The 22,747-nt window shown below is 39.3% G+C and overlaps 1 protein-coding gene across 9 annotated transcripts in view; it reads right to left on the bottom strand.

Moving 5' to 3' along the window:
- Positions 1-22,747, bottom strand: part of ARK2N (arkadia (RNF111) N-terminal like PKA signaling regulator 2N) — a 77,541-nt gene that overhangs the window by 33,439 nt on the left and 21,355 nt on the right. For all 9 annotated transcript variants that reach the window (XM_089895129.1, XM_089895130.1, XM_030760505.2 and 6 more), the window contains one exon: positions 7,451-8,235. In XM_089895129.1, the coding sequence (XP_089751255.1) occupies positions 7,451-8,165 (715 nt within the window). In that variant the 5' untranslated portion in view covers positions 8,166-8,235. The remainder of the gene's footprint in view (positions 1-7,450; positions 8,236-22,747) is intronic.

Below are 22,747 nucleotides of genomic sequence, written 5' to 3'. Positions count from 1 at the left end.
TATACTGAACTCTTCATTTCTTCAGGGAGCTATTAAAAATGTTACCTCCTCAGACCACTCTTGACTACAATATCTAAAATAGCTTTTCTGGGCTTCTCTGGTGGCGCAGTGGTTGAGAGTCCGCCTGCCAATGCAGGGGACACGGGTTCGTGCCCCGGTCCGGGCTGATCCCACATGCCGCAGAGCGGCTGGGCCTGTGAGCCACGGCCGCTGAGCCTGCGCGTCCGGAGCCTGTGCTCCGCAACGGGAGAGGCCACAGCAGTGAGAGGCCTATGTACAGAAAAAAAAAAAGCTTTTCTACCCCATCCTTAGTCCATCTTTATCTCATCTCTTATATCCTGCTTTATTATCATAGTGTATATCCCCACCTGATAGCATATGATGAATTCATTTATTATCTGTCTCCTCAGAAAAGATTTAAGTTTCATGAGGGCAAGGACTTTTCATTCACTATTGCATTCCCAATGCCGCATAGTAGGTGCCCAAATATTTGCTGAATGAATGACTGATGGAATCAATCAATCTTGGCCTTATACCATCTACCTATACCAAGAAGTCTTATAAAGAACTACCCTATGAAATGCTCTGTTGCATTTATCTCAGGGTATTTCTGAAAATATGGTTTACTTTATCTCATAGTGATTTTTTATGAATAGACAAAAGAAAAATTTCCCAGGTCTCAGTATCAAGAAAAGAAGTGTTTCTCCTAGAAAATGAGAACTGCTTATGTCATGCCACCTCTTTTCAATGCCTAAAAGGCTATGGGACAAAATTTTAGCCCAATTCTACCTAGCAAACAAAAACCTCATAAAGTTTATTGTTATCAACTTTCCCTCTAACTTCATTTCATTCCTCCTCCCCTGATTACTGCATTCCATCCCCTTTCTTCACATTAAAAAAAAAAAAAAAAGGGCTTCCTTGGTGGCACAGTGGTTACGAATCCGCCTGCCAATGCAGGGGACATGGGTTCAAGCCCTGGTCCGGGAAGATCCCACATGCCACGGAGCAACTAAGCCCATGCGCCACAACTACTGAGCCCGCACTCTAGAGCCCATGAGCCACAACTACTGAAGCCCACGTGCCTAGAGCCCGTGCTCCGCAACAAGAGAAGCCACCGCAGTGAGAAGCTCGTGCACCGCAACAAAGAGTAGCCTCCCCGCTAGCCGCAACTAGAGAGCCTGCCCGCGGCAACGAAGACCCAACGCAGCCAAAAATAAATAAAATAAATTTATTTTTTTTAAAAACACCTTATTTATAAGTAAACTTCCTCAAGAAGGGCATACCTTTCCCCGAAGTGTAACATATTTAGCTTATGGAAAGTCTAAATGGAATTTAAAGAATACTAAACTTTCTTTAAACAGTTTATCCCTATTATAAGTGCTGGGTAAACTGAAGTGTATAGGACAGGAAATGATATGGCTACTTTGATGTTTCAGATTCTGGCACTGCTTATTTTTCAACAAACACTGGAAAATGAGTATTTAAAAGCTGAATTCAAAAAACTGGTGTGAGAATACTTATGCTAAGGACAGTGAGATAAGTTGCAGCCTCATAAAGATGACTACCAGCAATAAATACTGAAAACAAGACATTTTGAAGTCTTAAAAAGAGGACCCAATGATACGTGTCAAACAAAACCCACAGAATGCACAACACCAAGTGTGAACCCTAATGTAAACTGTGGACTCTGAGTGATAATATGTCAATCTACGTTCATCAATTATAAGAAATGTACCATTATGCGGGGGTGTTGATAGCGCAAGAGGCTGTACGCATGTGAGGACAGGAATAAGTGGGAAATCTCTGTACCTTCTGCTTAATTTTGCTGTGAACCTACAACTGCTCTAAAAAATACATTAAAAAAAACAAACAACAACCAGGGACCATATTCTCACCTTAAACACACATATGTCCCTTTATTAACACTAAAATATATCCTACTTTGAGAAAGACATCAAAAGCAAAGCTTATGCTTTTGCATACACAAAGTTTTTAAAGGCACTCACTTTAGGAAATAAACTAGGAAAAGCAGGCTGAAAATAATACCTTGGTGCTTTAACATTAGAGATTGCCAAAGGATACCCACCAGTAAGATTTCAAAGCTTCTAAATTTAAGGTAACATTATCTAGACACTGTAGCATAGAGAAAACCACATTTAAACAATGCATGCTTTTAAAATAATCACTTAAATGGAGTAAAATTTAAAGGTGCTTATGTTTATTAATCACTAATAACATATTTAAAAACTAGATGACACTGTTCAGAACTTAACAGAAGCAGACTACCAGTTTTACAATGATTTTTAGCTATGGGAGACTTAACATATCACTTTGCTTAACTGAGTAGTTCTCACCCTGGCTGCCCACTGTCATCACCTGGGAGCTTAAAAATGCTGGTGCCTTTATGCTAAGTGAAATAAGTCCAAGAAAGACAAACACTGTATGATCTCACTTGCATGTGGAATCTTAAAAAAAACAAATTCAAAAAAACAGAGTAGTTTGGTGGAGAGTACGGGGTGCAGCAAGGATGAGTGAAGGTGATCAAATAGGACAAACTTCCAGTTATAAGATGAGTAAGTTCTGGGGATGTAATACAGCATGGTGGCTATAGTTAACAATACTGTATTGTATATTTGAGAGTTGCTGAGAGAGCAGATCTTAAAACTTCCCAACACACAAATTATAACTACGTGAAGTGAGAGGCGTGTTAACTAACCCTACTGTGCTAATCATTTCGCAGTATATACATTTATCAAATCAACACGTTGTATACCTTACTTAAACTTACACAATGTTATATGTCAACTGTATCTCAAAAAAGCTGGGAGAAAAATGCTGATGCCTGAGTCAGATCCAGAGATTCTGATTTAATTCGTCTGCAGTGGGGTCTGGGCATCATAAGTTTTAAATGCTCCCAACCCCCAACAAGTGATTCTAACATATAGCCAGACTGAAAACTGCACAGATATTACCTGCTTTGTTTGCATTTACTAATCACTTTTCAGGCAGTCTTCAACTGATTACTCAGTCTCGGTGTCTTGTTATCAATGTATTTAGTGAGTCTCCTAAACAGCTACCAAAATACAATCAGATTACAGAGGCTTAAACTGGGGACATGGGGCTTTTAGTCACTTCATATTCAATATAGGAAAAAGGTCATGGAATTCCTAACATGGGTTTGGGGGTCTTATCTTCTACCATGAGTTGCTACTGCTTAAATTAATAATAATATTTTTCAAGTAATTCAATCCCCAGTAGGTTAAGAATCCTCACAAATCAATTAAAATAAAAAAACAAGTGTAGCAAGAGGAAAATGTGCAAAGAACATGAATAGACTGTTTACCAAAAGAATACAAATGGCCAATATGATTTTTCAACTTCATTAGTAATCAAAGAAATGCAAATTAAAGATACAGTTCATCCATCAAACCAGCAACATTTTTATAAACACTCAATAGAAAGAATATAATGCAACAAATACTCAAGCTCCTGGATGGAATAAACTTAATAAAGTATTAAAAAGTAGTTTGGCAGTATGTGTCAAGAGCCTTCAAGTGTTCATACCCTTCCTCATAATAGCAAAAACTAAGAACAGCCCAAAGGGCCAGGAGTAGGGAAGTTATTTTATAGTTAGCTAAATTATTCAAAATCCATACATGGTTTTAGGGAGACAATTGTGTTTTGGTTAAAGGCTCAAAATGCAATGTTAGAGGGAAAGAAAGAAGTATACATAGTATGATAAATTTTGTTACATATTATGGAAGGCAATATACTTAAATGTTAACGAAAGCAGGATTTTAATCTTATAATCACATTTTTCTATTTTCAAAATTTCCTACAAAGGATTTACTAAAGAAATTTTTTTCATTTCCAAGTAAGAGTTAATTGATCAAGCGTAATAAGTCTCTACCTCAGAAAAACTGTAAGGTAAAATGATAGCTTATCATGAGGAATTTCACTGTATAATTGTGTGTGGTGGGTAGTGAGTGCTGAGATCCTAGCTTCAGTAGGACTGAGCTGCGCCTGGCCACATGGATTGAGGATTCAGATGATCTTAAACAGGTGTCCTCAACAGCCTCCCTGACATTCTCCAACAAAGACCGATTAGATTTTCTAAAATGCAAAACAGCCAAGACAACTGACCCTTACCTACCAAGGTGGATACTATTTTTGGAACCTCAGTCTGAGTGGGCACTTGCATGGTGGACTATTAAACCACACAAAAGCAGGTCATTATAGCCAAGACAAGATGAAGCTACCCTGAGGTTTATTCTATACTAAATATTATGAAAAACAACAGTCACTGGAAAAACTCTTCCCTGCTGCCCACCTACAATGATGCATGTAAGCTGGTCTGTTCGGAGAATTTTTGAATTGAAGTCTGATGTCACAGACTTATTCACATTCACTAAAATCAAAATTCCCTGCAGGGAATTCCCTGGCAGTCCAATTGTTAAGGCTCTGAGTTTTCACTGCTGAGGGCCCAGGTTCAATCCCTGGTCGGGGAACCAAGATCCCACAAGCCGTGTGTCATGGCCAAAAAAAAAAAAAAAAAAATCCCTGCAAGAGCAGACTTTACAGCTCTAGTCTCAAAGTGATTTTACAGAAAAACTGACCCCCCCAACCCCCGCAGAAATAATGCTCTAATAATAAAGTACAAAGATTAATAATACAAAAATATCACCTATAAATGAGACACTCAACAAAAGCCTTGAATACTCAAGACTACCACATAGTATTTTCACATTAATATGCACTACAAAATACTCTATTTTTGCTCATCTCTAAGTCCCCCAAATGAAAGAAGTGCCAGAATTATCTTGATATGATACCTCCAGATTCTTAAAAGAGCAATATAGTTTCAAAAACTTCAAGGAAAGAATGATCTAGTGTGGATACTAAGCTGCCTGTCAGTTAACTGTTAACTAAAGCAACAACAACAAAACCACTTCATAAACATCTACTGTCCAAATATCAAACTCAATTATTAATCATCACCATGCACTATATAAGTCTGCAGCATTAATTATTTCCACTCTTTAAAAGAAAATGCATTAATTGTTCAACTGTTTGGCATAAGTGAATATTTAGCATAATTCCTTCAATGTCTAAGCTGCTGCCAAAAAAAGTTTATAAATACAGCAATTCTGAATTACTAAATTAGTTGTACCTTGATGAAAGCATATAGCAAGAATCTCAGTTTTTACTTTTCCTCTTGGTTTCCATTCTGTATAAACAGCTGGATTCAAATTTCAAATTCCAAGAGATCTGCTGTTAGGTACATCCAGTTTAAGTTCACCTGAATGTCCATGGTGTTGCACTCATCTTATAAGTCAGTTCACAATTTATCCTATCTTTACAATCTATACAACTTTTCAACAACTGCCTTGCTATAAGGTAGAGTGTATCCCCCCTGCCCCAAAGTTATAATCTGATTCAAGAAACTGAGGTATACATAATTATGACATCAGCAATGAAAAATGTCAAAATTTTTCGGGCGTAACAATGTGGATAATTGAAATGAACTTCCTAATATTTAAACTTAGGATGTTCTACCTTTGCTTTGCATAATTCCAGGAAAGACCATTCACAGCTGCTTATGTGTACAGCGCCTTCTGTAACTCTGTGGTGCACAGCCTAGGCAGTCATATACAGTGGCCCTACAGCTTACCTCCCATTTGATTCTCCATGATTACCTTAGAAAACTCTTCATATTTTCAAAATCCACCAACTTATTAAGTGGTGTGCACAACAGAAACTAAATTACAGATTCAGATAATTTGGTGTTTTGGTTAGTATACAATTCAGAATAGACAAGAAACAGAAGACTGATGTTTTAGAAGTTTTAGACACTGGTCAAGGTAGTCAATTAGCAAAGAGGTTTGGAAAATATGAACAAAGCACACCTAACCTATTTAAGCCAAATAGGGAGAATGCCCACGAAGATATTTTTCATGCCACCTCTACAATGGGGTCTATCTTCAAAGAGCACTTTGTTCACCCACCTTCTCCCTTTCCATAAAAAGACAAAGTATTGAGCAGTTACATAAAAATCTATTTAGTGAGTGGAATTAAGTAAGCACTATATCAAGAGATCCATCATGATCCTGATTAATAGCTTAGAACAGGACATAAGAATGCATAAACAATTGTATAGGTGTTAATATAGCTTTCTTTAAAATATTAAATGTAAATCTGAAATACACCTAGAACCTGCCTTAGAACAACCCCAAAGTTTGCTTCTCTCATGCAGTCATCTGATGAGCTTCAATTAAATCCCCTCCCCCAGTAATTTTAACATAAGGAACTACCAAAGGAATTCAATAGATATTAAAACAGTAAGCATTTCCAATGATGGTTAAAAACTCATATTTAATACACTATATGGATGATGCTTTTATTTTAAGTTGAACACCTATAAAATCATTCTTATTACTGAGTTTCTGTAAGTTTGGTTAGCTATAGGTTTAATTAACCAATATGATTTATCTTGAAATATTCTTTGTATAGCAGCAATATGCTGACGTATAGAAACAGAAACATTTCAGAAAACTGGGGGAAAGAACAGTCACCCATAAAACTTTGAAAACCAAAACTTCCCCCTTTAACGTAGCAATAAATAATGCTGTCATGATCTATTAAATGCCATGTACTTTACAGAATGTTCCTAATCGAGTCTCTTCAATAATGAGAATTCACCCAAGAACCATTCAGACCTCACCTTTCCTCCACTATGAAATCTCAAGACTGCCTTTGTAGTACATACACAGTACCAGACGTAGTAATATGGAGAAAGCAGATGTGTCAAACATGTAATAAATTACAGACTCTTATACCAATAAGAGCTGGAACAGCAGATTTTTCTGTACTTTTTAAACTTGGGGGCGTTAAGGGGGAAATTTTGCAAAAAACATTCCTTTCAATGCAAGTGACAACTAGCTAAACATGCACTGAATGGGGGGGACACATAAAACTACTGTTTTAGAAGGAATAGTTATTAGAAACCTTTAACGAAAGGTAGAACATGTTATTTCAGACACCATAAGCTCGAGTGCAGTGGCTATATAATAAAGCAAGGTGCCTATTCCTGAGGAAAACGTACTTAGTAATAATGCTGAACAGTGAGTATTAAATCTAAGTAGTGCTAGAAAGGCAATGATGGGAATTCAGGTAATGTGTTACAGAGAAAGAGACTTGTGAGAAATTCCATTACTTAAAAATAATCCTGTCCCGATCATTAAGTATTTTTTTTGGCTGTTGTGCTAAAGTGCACTGGAAACCTCAGAACAGGTTTTTAAATTGGCCATGTCTTGTTAATACACTGCAGTCTTCAAATTTACACAGAGCTGCAGGTCTCCTGGATTTTTTCAAGTGTCACTCATCTAACTGAGCCTGAGAGCTGAGAAATGCCATCAGGTGCTCTACAGTCAGTTTAAAAAACATCCTCTACCTGGTATCTCTGCAGTGATTGTCTTGCTGCTCCCTGAAACTTCTTCATCATCATCTGATGAGCTCGTGCTTGAGTCACAAGTCAGGTCACTATCACTGGTACTACTGTCCTGCAACAAGTTATATTTCTTTCGTGCAGCAGCCTCCCGTTTCTGCCTCAGTAGCCTGATTCTCTCCTTGTGCTTTTGGCTCCGATGACCTTTAACCTTGGCGACTCGGCCATTCTGTTTATCACTGGATTGCCGGTTTTTCTTGGCAGCCATGGTGGATGTTTCACTTTCAGATCGGGACCGGCGAGACTTGCGCCCAACTGTGGCACCAGACACTCCAGAAGGGTCTCCTTCTACCGCTGTTTCTGCCTGGGAGGGTTCATTCTCCTCTGCAGAAGACAGTGTATCTGAATCGGCGAGGTGACCACTAGAGGAAGGGGAAAGCATGCAGTGGTTAGAGGAGTCACTCTCATAAACTCGACCAGTTGTCGGCTTGTCACTTTCCGTGGATGCCAACTGAGACTCAGAAGAGTCCCTTCTCAGTTCCATCAACAAGCAGGGCATTGAAGAAAGAACTGTAGAATCCACCACACCATCTTTCGGAACTTGAGATTCCAGTTCTACAGATCCATCTTCCTCCTTAGCTGTCTCTTGTTCAGATGTTTTTGGTGGGACTTCAGACTCAATGAGTTCTTCAACTTTTCCCACTGCCTCCTCCATCTTCATTTCAGACTTTCAAGTTAAATCATGGAGCAGAGTCTAGGAAACTATGTCAAAGATGCAACGGGAAAGCAACCTGTACAAAAACACACAAAAATCAATAAACGGAAATGGCAGATTATTTAATCAACACAACATTCCTACCTTTCTAAGTGGGCAGCAAAAGTTACCATCATATAGGCCTTTAAAATACATGTATCTATTATTTGCTTGAACAACAGTCAAATTCAAAGGACTTAATATGACCAAAATACTGGCATACACAGCTACTAAAAATGGCACAATATTAATCTTCTATTACTGAACTTGCAAGACCAGCAAGCAACCAAACAAGGATTTTCAACTTTAAAACTTTATTTAAACTGTTCAAGAAAAGGATCCTCAAAGCTTTGATATAGTTAGCAAGTATGTAAACTTTAAATGAAAAGGAATGTTCCAAAAAAACTGGTCTACAACAAGTGAACTGGAATGATTACTTTTACATTCAAATCCTCAAAGAAAGGAAGCAAGGGAGTGAGTTACAGTGGAGTGACATCAAATGTACACTTATGTTAAAGGGAAAAAAAACCATCAATTAAGTGCATTTGGCAAGTGGGCAACAAAAGTAATTACATGCATCAAAGTTGTCATTCCTCTCAACAGGAGTTGCTCTAGAGGGGCATTAAGATGAAAAACCTGAATCTGCTGTTTCCTCAGTTCTTCCTAGTTCCCACAAACCTCTCCTCATGCTGAATATGATGAGTCTAATGTTTAAACATATGTTTTGTTTCATAAACAATAGCCACTAAATACAGATTAACTACTTTGTGAACCCAAAAAACCTAAAACTCTCTATTCTATGAATGACTTAAGGGGGTTAAAAGAAAACCCCCTACACACATTCTCCACCTCCTATGCTAACTTTAGAACCTAATATCTTTCCACCACTGTGTGCTACAACTCCACTTAATCACAGAGAAACAGGACACAATCTTTAGCCACAAGAGTTGTGACCTATACAGTGCAAACTTCATTAACTAGTGGTTTTTTAAGAGGATGCTAACAATGTGCAAAGCAAGTAAATACCTCACCCTGAACAACTGATGTTAAAGAAGGCAATGATCATGTGCCATAAGTCACAGACAGACACAAACATTAAGCTAGATGGTATGTCAGTGAGGCACAATAAGACATCTCCGTCACTTCATTCCATCAAGTTACTTGATAGTTCACTATATGGTAGACAGCAACTAGAAGATATCTGAAAAATGGAGTTATTTATTGATCTAACATGACAAGCTTACTTTTTTGCTTACTGTAAACATAAATGTTCTATATATCTGAGGTTTTTTTCAGGTCCTGTTCTCAGCTGCTGATAAAACAGGCATTCTGATGAATTTTCCTTAACACATTCATGAAAACCAGAACATTCATGGCCACTGGAAACATTTGTAAGTTAAAAACAATCTCATGGAGCTTCCCTGGTGGCTCAGTGGTTAAGAATCCGCCTGCCAATGCAGGGGACACGGGTTCGAGCCCTGGTCCGGAAAGATCCCACATGCCGCGGAGCAACTAAGCCCGTGTGCCACAACTACTGAGCCTGCGCTCTAGAGCCCGCGAGCCACAACTACTGAAGCCTGTGCACCTAGAGCCCGTGCTCCGCAACAAGAGAAGCCATCGCAGTGAGAAGCCTGTGCACCACAACGAAGAGTAGCCCCCAATCGCCGCAACTAGAGAAAGCCGGCGAGCAGCAATGAAGACCCAAGCAGCAATAAATAAATAAATAAATAAACAAATAAATAAATAAAATTAAGGGAGAAAAAAAACCTAATCCCATGTGTAGTCTATTTCATAAGCGTATTTGTACCATTACTAATTTTTGAGCTGAAAGAAAATAAGCATAAACGTCATTCCAAACACCATTCCAAAAGGAATGCAACACCACTGAAAGCCAACAGACAGAGTAAAAGTTAAACCAACAAACTGCCAGTGTCTTAAATAAAGCATGTTGGCAAAAAAAAAAAAACAGGAAATAAAATATTCATAGATATGCAATACCCCCAGGTATGAGGAATAAAACAGATTTTCTAACTGAATAAACATAAGAGTTGATTCTTTTGTAGAGAATGAAGTTATATTCTGGAATAAAATTTTTCTTAAAGCTGAAATATCTGAGAAATGTACTCAAATGAAAAATTTGTTAAAATGATCCTTAAAACTCATTTCTTCAACTAAATAATGTGGGTAGCACAAACGCATCTAGTCTGTTTTTCCTTTAAGAAAACATGACAATTATCAATGTCTTTCAATATGACACATCAATCAATTATCTTTCAACTTCCTTAAATTTAAGTGTTGAGATTTACAGTGACTTCTGCTGCCTAAAAAAGAAACCAGTATTGCAGTCAAAACCAATTAAATATGCCCATATCAATCACAAACACTGGCATCAACCATAAATAGGACATCAGTTAGCTCATCATGGTATGCCCATACTATGTGGCAAAAAAGAATGAAAAGGTTCTCCATATACTAATATGGAGCAATTTCCAACACATAATGTTAAATGAACAAGAAAGATACATTATACCATTTGTGTAAATAAAGAACAAAATTATATATGAGTTTGTCTATAGATGCACAGAAATCTCTAGGAGGATACTTAAGAAAATGGTAACACCAGCTGCCTTGGCAAGGAAAGAGAGTGAATGAAGGAACAGGAGTCAAAGACTTTTTACTGTATATAGTTTTGTACCTCTTGAATTCTGTATCCCGTATAAGTTATTACCTATTCAAAACTCCATTCTAACATAAAATCTACTGAAAAGTCTTCTGAAGAAAAAAGGAGTTGTACTTTTTTCTGCTCAGGACACCAACTACTATTTGGGTCAAATTTAGTCAGTGAATTCTATTAGAATTTCCCCCCATAGTGGAATTTTGTTGTAATTCATAAAACACAAGAAAAAAAAAAATCACAGGAAATAGAAATACAAGCTCTGACAAAACTCCCTACAACGGAATAAAAATGAAGTACAGATTAATCTTCCCAAACAATCAGATTATTTACTGCATATATTGTTTTTGATCGGGGGAAAAGTGGGATGTTCCTGGTAGAGGTAGTCAAATGTAGTTGGCAGTAGAAAAGATAAAACTATCAAATGGGAGTTGCATCCTTGAGATAAAGTCTCTCAACCCTCTGATTTAATGTTCACAGTAAATTTACATTCAAGTATGAAATATACAAGATAGCATTTATCCTATTAGAACAGCATTTCCTCCCATGCTGTTCTTCCCTCCAATCTAAAGGCAATCCCCTTCTGTGTATATGTATATATGCGTACATGTATATGTTAGTACAACTCATCCCCTCATCTCCCTAGAACCTTACATTATTGATTATTCCTTGGCACTCATCAACCTCTCACATTCATCTAGACCATCCATTCATTCATTCACTCATTCATTAAAAAATTTTTAAAATCCTCCTTCTATCTACTACTTCAACCTCACATCTCCTCCTGCGGGTACTATTCTCTTCTTTCACAGCCAACCTTACTAAGAGAGTTGTCTAACCTCCCTTCCTCTATTTTCTTACCTCTCACACTCCCTCTCCAGCCAAATCCCACCTGATATCTGCTTCTATCAAACCAGTAACACAGTTCTTACCAGGGTCACTGATGACTCCCATATCTCTAAATCCAACAGACAAAAGTCTGGCCTTCATCTTACTGAATGTATAAGCAGCATTCTATGCCTAACCACACTTTTCTCCTCCTTAAACTGTCTTTCTTCGGCTTCCAGGTCACCCTATTCTTCTGGCTGCTCTTTCTCAGCCTACTTTGTAGGCTTAACGCTCTACCAAACCCCTCAGTAGTTTAGTCCTTGGGCAAAGTCTTCTTCCCACCCACCAAAGTGATCTATTCTCCACTCACAGTTTCCACTACCATCCCTATACTAGTGATTTTGTTTCTCCAACTTAGACTTTCTCTGAGTTCTATACCAGTCCACTCAAATATCCACTTGACGTCATTTAGATTCACAAAGACAATCAATTCACTACATCAATCTTTGAACTACCCCACTCTGCTCCTTCTCTAGCTTTCCCTAGCTCAGTTAATAGCACTATTATCTCAGTTGTTCATGCCAAAAACCTGAGGGTTATCCTTGACAATGCTTTCTCCTTTACTCATTGCATCCCACCAATCACTAATTCCTATCAATCCTACATCCTTAGATTTCTAGCTTGTCCACTATTCTCTATCTCCACTGTCAATCACTCTAAACACAACCTCCATCACTTATTTTTCAATGGAATGACTGAGAGTCAACTCCTGTCTCTCTATATTCAGTCTTGCTCCTACCCACCAACCTGTTCTCCACAGAACAGGCAGAACAATACCTTTACAAGGCAAATATGACATGTTTATATGAGAAAGTATTTTTTTTAAGATTTCACATACTTTCTGTAAGTATTTTTTAAATGTCCTATAAGGTTGGGGGTGGGGGTTGACCAAGAGGAAAGAGTAGTTAAAGGCAACTTGAGGGCTTCCCTGGTGGCGCCGTGGTTGAGAATCTGCCTGCCAATGCAGGGTACATGGGTTCAAGCCCTGGTCCGGGAAGATCCCACATGCCGCGGAGCAACCGGGCCCGTGTGCCACAGCTACTGAGTCTGCGCTCTGGATCCCGCGAGCCACAACTACTGAAGCCCATGCACCTAGAGCCTGTGCTCCACAGCAAGAGAAGCCACCTCAGTGAGAAGCCTGCGTGCCACAACAAAGAGTAGTACCCTGCTCGCCATAATTAGAGAAAAGCCCGCGTGCAGTAACTAAGACCCAATGCAGCCAAAAATAAATAAATTTTTAAAAAAAAGGCAACTTGAGCTTTATCTGATGTTTTTCTCTCTCCCTTTAAAAGAATTATATGCAGACTTCCCTGGTGGCGCAGTGGTTATGAATCCGCCTGCCAATGCAGGGAACACGGGTTCGATCCCTGGTCCGGGAAGATCCCACAGGCCGCGGAGCAACTAAGCCCATGTGCCACAACTACTGAGCCTGCTCTCTAGAGCCCGTGAGCCACAACTACTGAGCCTGAGCTCTAGAGCCCACGAGGCACAACTACTGAAGCCTGGGCCCCCCCAAAGTCCATGCACCACAACTACTGAGCCCACGCACCACAACTGCTGAAGCCCACACACTCCAGGGCCCGCTTGCCACAACTACTGAAGACTGCATGACTAGAACCCATGCTCCGCAATGAAGAGTAGCCCCCACTAGCCGCAACTAGAGAAAGCCCGCCACAGCAACGAAGACCCAACACAGGGAAAAAGAGAAAAAAAGAATCATATGCAATAATTTTCAAAACCTGGCTGTCAATTCTGGACAATGAAAATGCACTGTTTTATTAGTCCTGTAATAATTAAGAAAGTAACACAAAAGAATTTGGGGACAGGAAGAAAAGTTAAACCATGGTAAGGAAGCAGTACACTGCCTGCTCTGAGGAGATAAGGAAGTGGTAAGTATAAGAGTAAATTAGGCTACTGGGAAAATCTGGAGGGAGTTTGTATCATATCAGACCTCCTTCTTGGTCAGCAAAGCATAATACAAGGTGAAAAATAAGGCAGGTTTGGGGGTTTGTGAAAAATGGAAAAGGGTTTAACATACGTTACAGAAAATCTGACAAAGAATAAAACTGCTAAATACAATGACTTAAACAGGGTGAAAAAGAATTCACAATACTCAATTTCTAAACTATGTAGAAACCATTAACAGAAACTTGAGGTAAAATGTGATTGTTCTTCCCTGCTCAAAACCTCTGTCCACATCTCTAGTTTCATCTTGGGCCACTCACACCCCAGCTCTCTTTAGCTACAAAAACTGTCACAAAAACAATTTTTTCAGATCTCTGGCCTTTCACACTCATTTTGTGCCGGACCTCTTGCTGGCTACTCTTTGCAGGTTATCAGAATAAACACTGCTTCCTTGGGGGTAGCGTGGGTACCTCACAGACTAATAAGATCCTTGTTATCTACATATTACACACCTATTTTCCTTCAGGACACTTTGCATAACTGTAGTTAAGTAATTGTGTCATTGTTTAATGTCCATCCCCCATACGTAAGGACATACAAAGGTTTAAAGGAAAATAACTGAAAATTATATAACCACTCCCCCCAGCTGATTTATCTGTATGATTAACAGGCAAAAGAGACCTTAACGCAAAAATTATCATCAAAACAAAAGGTGTCATTCTAATCTTGCATGGCCCAAAGATAAACATGCTGGGAATCTGTGGAAGTTTTCTTCTGGCTACAAGTTTCTCAAGAAAGTAGAAAGCAAGGTCATCAGTTAAGAGTGAGGATGAGTAAGATGGTGGTGAGGCTGATCAGAGGACCAGGTGTGAAACAACAGTGAGAAAGTGAAGAAACTAGGCAAGTACAGTATATGATTTCCAGACAATAATAAGGGCCCACTCTAAGGGCTATAGCCATGAATGTAAAGTGAAACTGGTATACATGGATCTGTCTCCTCCTTTCAAGTTCAGCTGTATAAGTCCAAGTGCAGAGGAGGTAGACACTGGATTTAACCTGAACTGTAGTTTCACCAAGCAACTAGAACAAAGCAAGAAAAAGCAAGTGTGTACAAGAATATGATTTAAATGATCACATTAAGAAGGTATGGGGTAGTGAAAATGTGCTAGGACAAACAGAATGGACATCCCAGTGCAGTAAGGGTATACACTGAACTGGAAAGATAGAAGGTGGTAGTCCAAGAGCACTGTGAATGAAACTGAGATTACAGAAGGGTTGCAGTTACTGGTAACTAACAAGATCTAAAATAGCACTCAAAGTGCTGTCCTTGAATGACTGTCTGCAATGAGGGAAGTGTAGAAATTAAGAGTAACTGATTAGAAATTTACAGCAATTTGATATTGTCATGACAACCAAAGAGCATTTTGATTTCCTAGTATCTGATTTTGACTGTATTTTACCCAAAAAATCCACCAATGATGGATTGTAAATAAAAATATAATGGCCCTTTACAACAGACAGTTCAAGAAACATAGGTTAGAGTATGACTATGGAAATACGTGGCTGAGGTAGGGAAGAGAACAAAACCATTACGGGAACTGAGTGAGCAGTGTCAGAGGAAGCATCTATGCGTATATTGAAATGACCAAGAATTAAGACAAAAGTAATAATGGACAAAATGACACTAAGCAAGGAACAAAAATCACAATATAAAGGGGTCAATGGCGGGACTTCCCTGGTGGCACAGTGGTTAAGACTCCACGCTCCAAATGCAGGGGCCCCAGGTTCAATCCCTGGTCAGGGAACTAGACCCCACACGCATGCTGCAACTAAGAAGTCCACGTGCCCAGCTCACATGCCGCCAACTAATGATCCCGCATGCCACAACAAAGACCTGACACAGCCTAAATAAATAAATAAAATATATTTTTTAAAAAACAAAAACAAAGCACAGCCACCCCTTGCAAGGTGAAGCAGTGCCCTCAGGGGAAAGCCAAACTGTTATTAGTATCAGAAGATAAAGGGAAAGTTCAGAGAGGAGGTTGAGAATATTGGTGACTTTGCTGATGATAAACCAAAGTGGAAGGAAGCTGAAGACGGAGGGGAAGAAACAGAACAGGGAATGTGCAGTGCTTTCTGGAGATTAGAGTGCAGGAAACGGGGTGACTAAGGAGTCTGGAGCTTCTTGTGATATTCATGAAACAAAAAACTTATGTAAAGTACTCAGATATTTTCTTTTCCATTCTACATAGTTAAAAAATTTGGTGCTGGTCATGACTCAGTAAAATGATTTCACAACTAATAGTTGGCAACCTGAAGCTTGAAAAACACTGTCTAGAGAAACATATGTGTCATAAAAGCACTATTTTGTGATAGACAAAACAAAAACCAAACATCTATTAACAACAGAACGGTAAAATAAATTGTGGTAAATTCCTACAATGAAGGAGCATATATAGCAGTGAAACAAATAAAAGACCACTACAGGGCTTCCCTGGTGGCGCAGTGGTTGAGAGTCCGCCTGCCGATGCAGGGGACACGGGTTCATGCCCTTGTCCGGGAAGATCCCACATGCCGCGGAGCGGCTAGGCCCGTGAGCCATGGCCGCGGAGCCTGTGCTCCGCAATGGGAGAGGCCACAACAGTGAGAGGCCTGGGTACCGCAAAAAAAAAAAAAAACAACAACAAAAAAGAAAATGGCCTGAACTTTAAAATGCACTCCCCCAACCACATATAGATCCATCAGCAGAGAATAAAAATCCTTCCTGGAATTAGGTGTTTGAGCACAACTCCGCCCAAGCATTAGCTGGCCAATAAGCTATGCTAGAAAGGACAAGAGCAACCACTAGAAGGCCAGGCTTAAAATTTTAAACAGGAAAAAACAAAAAAGCAGAGACATAAGCAACAACACACTGCAGGAGAGACAGATTTCTCAAATTTACCCCAGTTATCTAAACGAAGAAACAGCAACATTTTCAAAGGGAAAAACAATCAGAATCCAAAGTTGCTCCAATATTATCTAAAATGTCCAGTTTTCAACAAAAAATTAAGAGACTTTCAAAGAAACAGGAAATGTGCCCCATACACTGGAGATAAAAAGTCAACAGAGGGAATTCCCTGGCGGTCCAGTGGTTAGGACTCGGTGCTTTCACTGCCGGCCGGATTTGATCCCTGGTTGGGGAACTGAGATCCTGCAAGCCGCGTGGTGCAGCCTTAAAAAACAAACAAACAAAAAAGTCACTAGAAAAATGAGTATCCCCAGATGTTGGACTTAGCAGACAAAGGCTTCAAAAGTTATTTCAAATATGTTCAAAGAACTAAAGAAAAATATGATTTAAAAATTACAGGAAAAAAAAAAATTACAGGGAAGGGGCTTCCCTGGTGGCGCAGTGGTTAAGAATCTACCTGCCAATGCAGGGGACATGGGTTCGAGCCCTGGTCTGGGAAGATCCCACATGCCGCAGAGCAACTGAGCCCGCGTGCCGCAACTACTGAAGCCCATGCTCCTAGAGCCCATGCTCCACAACAAGAGAAACCACCGCAATGAGAAGCCCGCGCACAACAAAAAGTAGCCCCCGTTCGCTGCAACCAGAGAAAGCCCATGCGCAGCAATGAAGACCCAATGCAGCCAAAAATAAATAAATAAAATAAATAAATTTATTAAAAATATTACAGGAAGGTATGATGACAATGATTCCACAGAGAACCTCAATAAGACAAATCATTGAAAGAGAACCAAATGGACATTTTCTCCATTTGAAAGGAAAAATTCACTAGAAAGTTTCAATAGCAGATTCAAGATGGAAGAATAAAGAATCAGTGAGGGGCTTCCCTGGTGGTGCGGTGGTTAAGAATCCAGCTTCCAATGCAGGGGACACGGGTTCGAGCGCTGGTCCAGGAAGATCCCACATGCCACAGAGCAACTAAGCCCCTGCGCCACAACTACTGAGCCTGCGCTCTAGAGCCTGCTCGCCACAACTAGAAAGCCCACACACAGCAACAAAGACCTAATACAACCAAAAATATAAATAAATAAAGTAAATAAATTTTTTAAAAATTCAGTGAATATGATGAGAGCTCAACAGGAATTACACAATCTGAAGAATAAAAAAGATTAAAGAAAAATGAACAGACCTCAGAAACTTATGGGACATCAAGAATGCCGACATCAAGAATGCCAACATGTGTGCAACAGGAATCCCATAAAGAGATTAAGAAAAAGATAGAAAAGATGTATTAAAACATAATAGCTCAAAACCTCTAAATTTGATGAAAAACATTATTCCACACATCAAAGAAGCTCAACGAATCTCAAGTAAAATAAACAGAGGTCCACACAGACACATCATAGTCAAACAAGTGAAAGAGAAAAATACTGAAAGGAGTACAAGAAAAATAACTCATTACATACAAGGAAACCACAATTAGATTAACAGTTGATTTTTCATCCAAAGCTCTGGAGGCCAGAAGGTAGTAGAATAATATTCAAAGGGCTGGGGGGAAGCGGGGGAAGAATTCTATATCCAGCAGAACTGTTCTTTCAGAATGAAGGTGGAGCGGGGGAGGGAGGGAGGGAACAAAGAAAATTCACAGATAAACAGTGACTAAGAGACTTCATTGGTAGCAGACCTGCTTTACAAGAAATAATAAAGGAAAGTCTTTAGGCTGAAAAGAAATGACACCATACTGTGATGACTTAAATCCACAAAAATAAATTCGGACAATGAAAAGCGATAACTATGTAAGTTAACATAAAAGATTCTATTGATATAAATAATTTTTACTTCTCTCTTACCTTCTTTTAAAAAATACAAGATTGTACAAAGCAATGATTATAACACTGTACTGCTACATTTATGATATACACAGATGTTACATGTATAAAAATAATAGCATAAAAAGGAGGGAGGAGATGGAGCTCTCCTATACTGGGGTACGGTTTCTGTATATTGTTGGAATTAAGTATTAATCTGAAGAAGAATACAGTAAATGAAGATACAGATGTAATTCTCAAAGCAACCACTAAGAAAATAACTCCAAAAATACAGTTAAAAAACACCCCCCCCCCAAAAAAAAGCACTGAAAGTGGTACAAAGGAACAACAACACAAAAAGGAGACATTAGAAAATAATAAAATGGCAAAAGTAAATCCAACCATATTAATAGTTACATTAAATATAAATGTCCTAAACACTCCAATCAAAAGGCAGAGATAGGGGCTTCCCCGGTGGCGCAGTGGTTGAGAGTCCGCCTGCTGATGCAGGGGACGTGGGTTCGTGCCCCGGTCCGGGAAGATCCCACATGCCGCTGAGCGGCTAGGCCCGTGAGCCATGGCCACTGAGCCTGCGCGTCCGGAGCCTGTGCTCCGCCAACGGGAGAGGCCACAACAGTGAGAGGCCCGCGTACCGCAAAAAAAAAAATGCAGAGATTGTCAAACTGGATAAAAAATATCTAATTTTATGCAGTTTGCAAAAGACATATCTTAGATTCAAAGATATAATAGGTTGAAAGAAAAGAATGGAAAAAGCTATACTATGCAAAGAGTAAACATAGGAAAGCTAAAACACAACATCATCAGAAAAAACTGACTTTAAGAAATGTTGCTAGAGACAAAGAGGGACATTTCATAACGATACAAAGGAAATGACACCAGGAAAATATAAAAATTATAAATGTATACATTACTTATAAATATATATGCACTTAACAAAGGTCCAAAATACATGAAGCAAAAACTGACAGAATAGAAAGAAGATAATTCAACACTAACAGCTGCAGATTTCAATTCCTCATTCTAAATGTATAAAACTAGGCGGAAAATCAGCAAAAATATAGAAGTTTTGAACATTATTCACAAACTCAACCCATAAGACACATATAATACTCCACTCCTTGGGTGGTTACTGGCATATACAGCTGGGTACAGGGTAACCCCCCAACTAAGATGTGGTCTATAGGAAGAGTAAAAAGAGAAGTAATCAACTTTGATTTGAATTAGATAATGCTCATAGGAATACCGGTCTCAAAGAAAAAAAAAAAACAGAAATACAAACTTGGACATTATCAATATAAGCAGAGGTGATAGCTGAATATATCAGCTCATCCAGGGAGGAAACAGAGTGAACAGAGAAGAGACTTTAACAGTCTTTTTTAAACATTGTGAACCAGGGGCTTCCCTGGTGGCGCAGTGGTTAAGAATCCTCCTGCCAAGGCAGGGTACACGGGTTCAAGCCCTGGTCCGGAAAGATCCCACACGCCGCGGAGCAACTAAGCCCATGTGCCACAGCTACTGAGCCTGCGCTCTAGAGCCTGTGAGCCACAGCTACTGAGCCCGCGTGCCACAACTACTGAAGCCATTGCACCTAGAGCCAGTGCTCAACAAGAGAAGCCACTGCAATGAAGAGTAGCTCCCGCTCGCCGCAATTAAAGAAAGCCCGTGTGCAGCAAAGGCCCAATGCAGCCAAAACTAAAATAAATAAATTTATAATTTAAAAAAACAACAACTGTGAACCAGCTGCTTTAGTCTATAAACTGGGAGGTAAGAAATTATCTTTGGAAGAAGAAAAACCACAAAGACATCCATAAAACACACCCAGAGAAGAAAGTCTTCCTTCTTGTAGTATATTCTTGGATGTTTAACAACTTCCAGTACGCTTAGAGTTGTGAGAAAGGGCCATGATAAGTGAGGTCTTATCTAAGATGAGACCACTATAGGGAACCCTCCTGAGGATTTTGACATAGCTATGTATAAAATCATTAAGCACCTAACATAAGAAAGTCTTGCCGTTCACACTTCTCATTTTAAGCCCTTGAACAACCATCGTTAACCATTCTTTAACACCACTGCATGAAATGACACAAAAATGAATGAATAAACTGACACTGTATTGTCCTTCCTCATGCGGCAAATGCAAACAAGTCATTTGCTGTTACAAGTTTACTGTTACTACAGGCACTTTTTCCGTTGAAACCACAAATTGACACAAGCACAGCCCACTAAGTGAAACTGCTTCTAGGCAAGATTTTGCTCGACAGTCTACAAAATGGGGAACTCCTGCATCTTTATTTCATATCACCATCCTAGAACTGTAAGAAACACAAGCAGGTAATGCCTCAAACATGAGCTAGATGAACCAGTTAACTTACACTGCTTCCTGACATGTACAAGCCATAGCATTAGATAATTCATGAATTCCCACTTTGCTCTCTTGCACAAAACAAACAGCTTTCTATTTAGACAAAAAAGCAACTTTAAAGAGGGTTGTTTAAAGTTTGTCAATGTTTTACTGACAAAATAAGAATTCTTTTCTGCCCGTTTGAGTAGAGGCTATAACATTTTCCCTGTCACAGAAATTTAAGTTTAAAACAAAAAGTCTTATAACTGATCCTGTCTATTCCCTTGCAATGCAGGATTGGTCCAAACAGGTGAACTTCTACTGTTTTATCTAATCTAGCTTCAAGTACCAAGTGATAGGGCTTATACCAACCTCCCTTGAGAGATCACTATGTTCCAAATAGAATTTATAACATGTTTTTTTCCAAGATTTAGTCTACTGCAGCCATTCATTTTATTTAAAATTGATACTAAAAAGCTATCTACATCTGTGACCCAAAACCACCCAACATAAAAACAGTCTACAAGAAACACAATAAAGATCAATCTTCATGTGAGTCTGCTCTTAATTTCAATGTTTAAATTTTTTAGTCACTTCTCTTCCCCCTAAAAAATCTATACCCACAAATTTTCAAAACTAGTACATAGGCATCAGGCCACTAAAAAACAAATTTGGGTACTGGGTTCTCCGCTCTTTAATTCAAAGCAGTCACACTCTCCTCTAAGTTTTGGGGGTTTTTGTTTTGTTTCGTTTTGTTTTTGCAGTACGCGGGCCTCTCACTGTTGTGGCCTCTCCCGTTGCGGAGCACAGGCTCCGGACGCGCAGGCTCAGCGGCCATGGCTCACGGGCCCAGCCGCTCTGCGGCATGTGCGATCTTCCCGGACCGCGGCACGAACCCGTGTCCCCTGCACCGGCAGGCGGACTCCCAACCACTGCGCCACCAGGGAAGCCCTAAAACCATTTTTAAAAGACTAGGACAGACGTTATTTAATTCAGCTAATATGTATTAAGTACTTATTGTGTCAGGCAACATGCTAGCTTTGGGACTACAAAATGAAAAAGTCATGGTACTCACACTCAAGTGTAATCAAAAATAAAGATCTGTTGAAAACTTACTATTCAAATGTTTCAGGGCAATTAAAGACAGTAAGTAGTTCACACAAATGAACTGGTTGAGTACAAGTAGGACAGAATTAGGTAAGTACTACAGGAAAGTGTAAAGAACTCTGGACATTCATAACATCAGAACTAGAAAAAGTGTCTACAAAGAGGATAATAATTTAACTGGGTTGGAAAGATAAGAATGATTTCAATAAATAAAAACAAGAGGGTTTCCCTGGTGGTGCAGTGGTTAAGAATCCGCCTGCCAATGCAGGGGACACGGGTTCGAGCCCTGGTCTGGGAAGATCCCGCATGCCACGGAGCAACTAAACCCGTACGCAACAACTACTGAGCCTGTGCTCTAGGGCCCGCGAGCCACAACTACTAAAGCCCGCGCGCCTAGAGCCCATGCTCTGCAATGAGAGAAGCCACCGCAATGAGAAGCCTGCGCACTGTAACAGAGTAGCCCCCACTCACCGCAACTAGAGAAAGCCCACGCACAGCAATGAAGACCCAACACAGCCAAAAATAAATAAATAAATTTATTAAAAATATAAAAAATAAAAACAAGAGTAACAGAGCTACTACAAAACCTTAACCTATATTCCATAATGAGAGACATGAGGGAAAAAAATCAAAGGAAACAAGAAAGGTCAAAGGTACTTGACTTAAAACCCAAGAAGGAACTTCAAAGTTTCATTTGAGTTACTTTAAAAGTTGATTACATTTAGATGACAGGTCTATTCTGGCAAAGACAATAATCCTACAGAAACAAAACTGCTGCCAGTTTTTATCAATGTCACTCTAAGCACTAACACAATATGGTAATAGCCATGAGATATGGTAATCCAACGTCTTTCAAGTATG

Source organism: Delphinapterus leucas, chromosome 14 (assembly GCF_059928025.1).
Source record: "Delphinapterus leucas isolate spDelLeu-1000000601 "Yukka" chromosome 14, BTC_Dleu_Yukka2, whole genome shotgun sequence".
In the NCBI taxonomy this organism is placed as follows: domain Eukaryota; kingdom Metazoa; phylum Chordata; class Mammalia; order Artiodactyla; family Monodontidae; genus Delphinapterus; species Delphinapterus leucas.
Note: the sequence above shows the minus strand (reverse complement) of the source record. Positions and strands in the feature narration are given on the sequence as shown.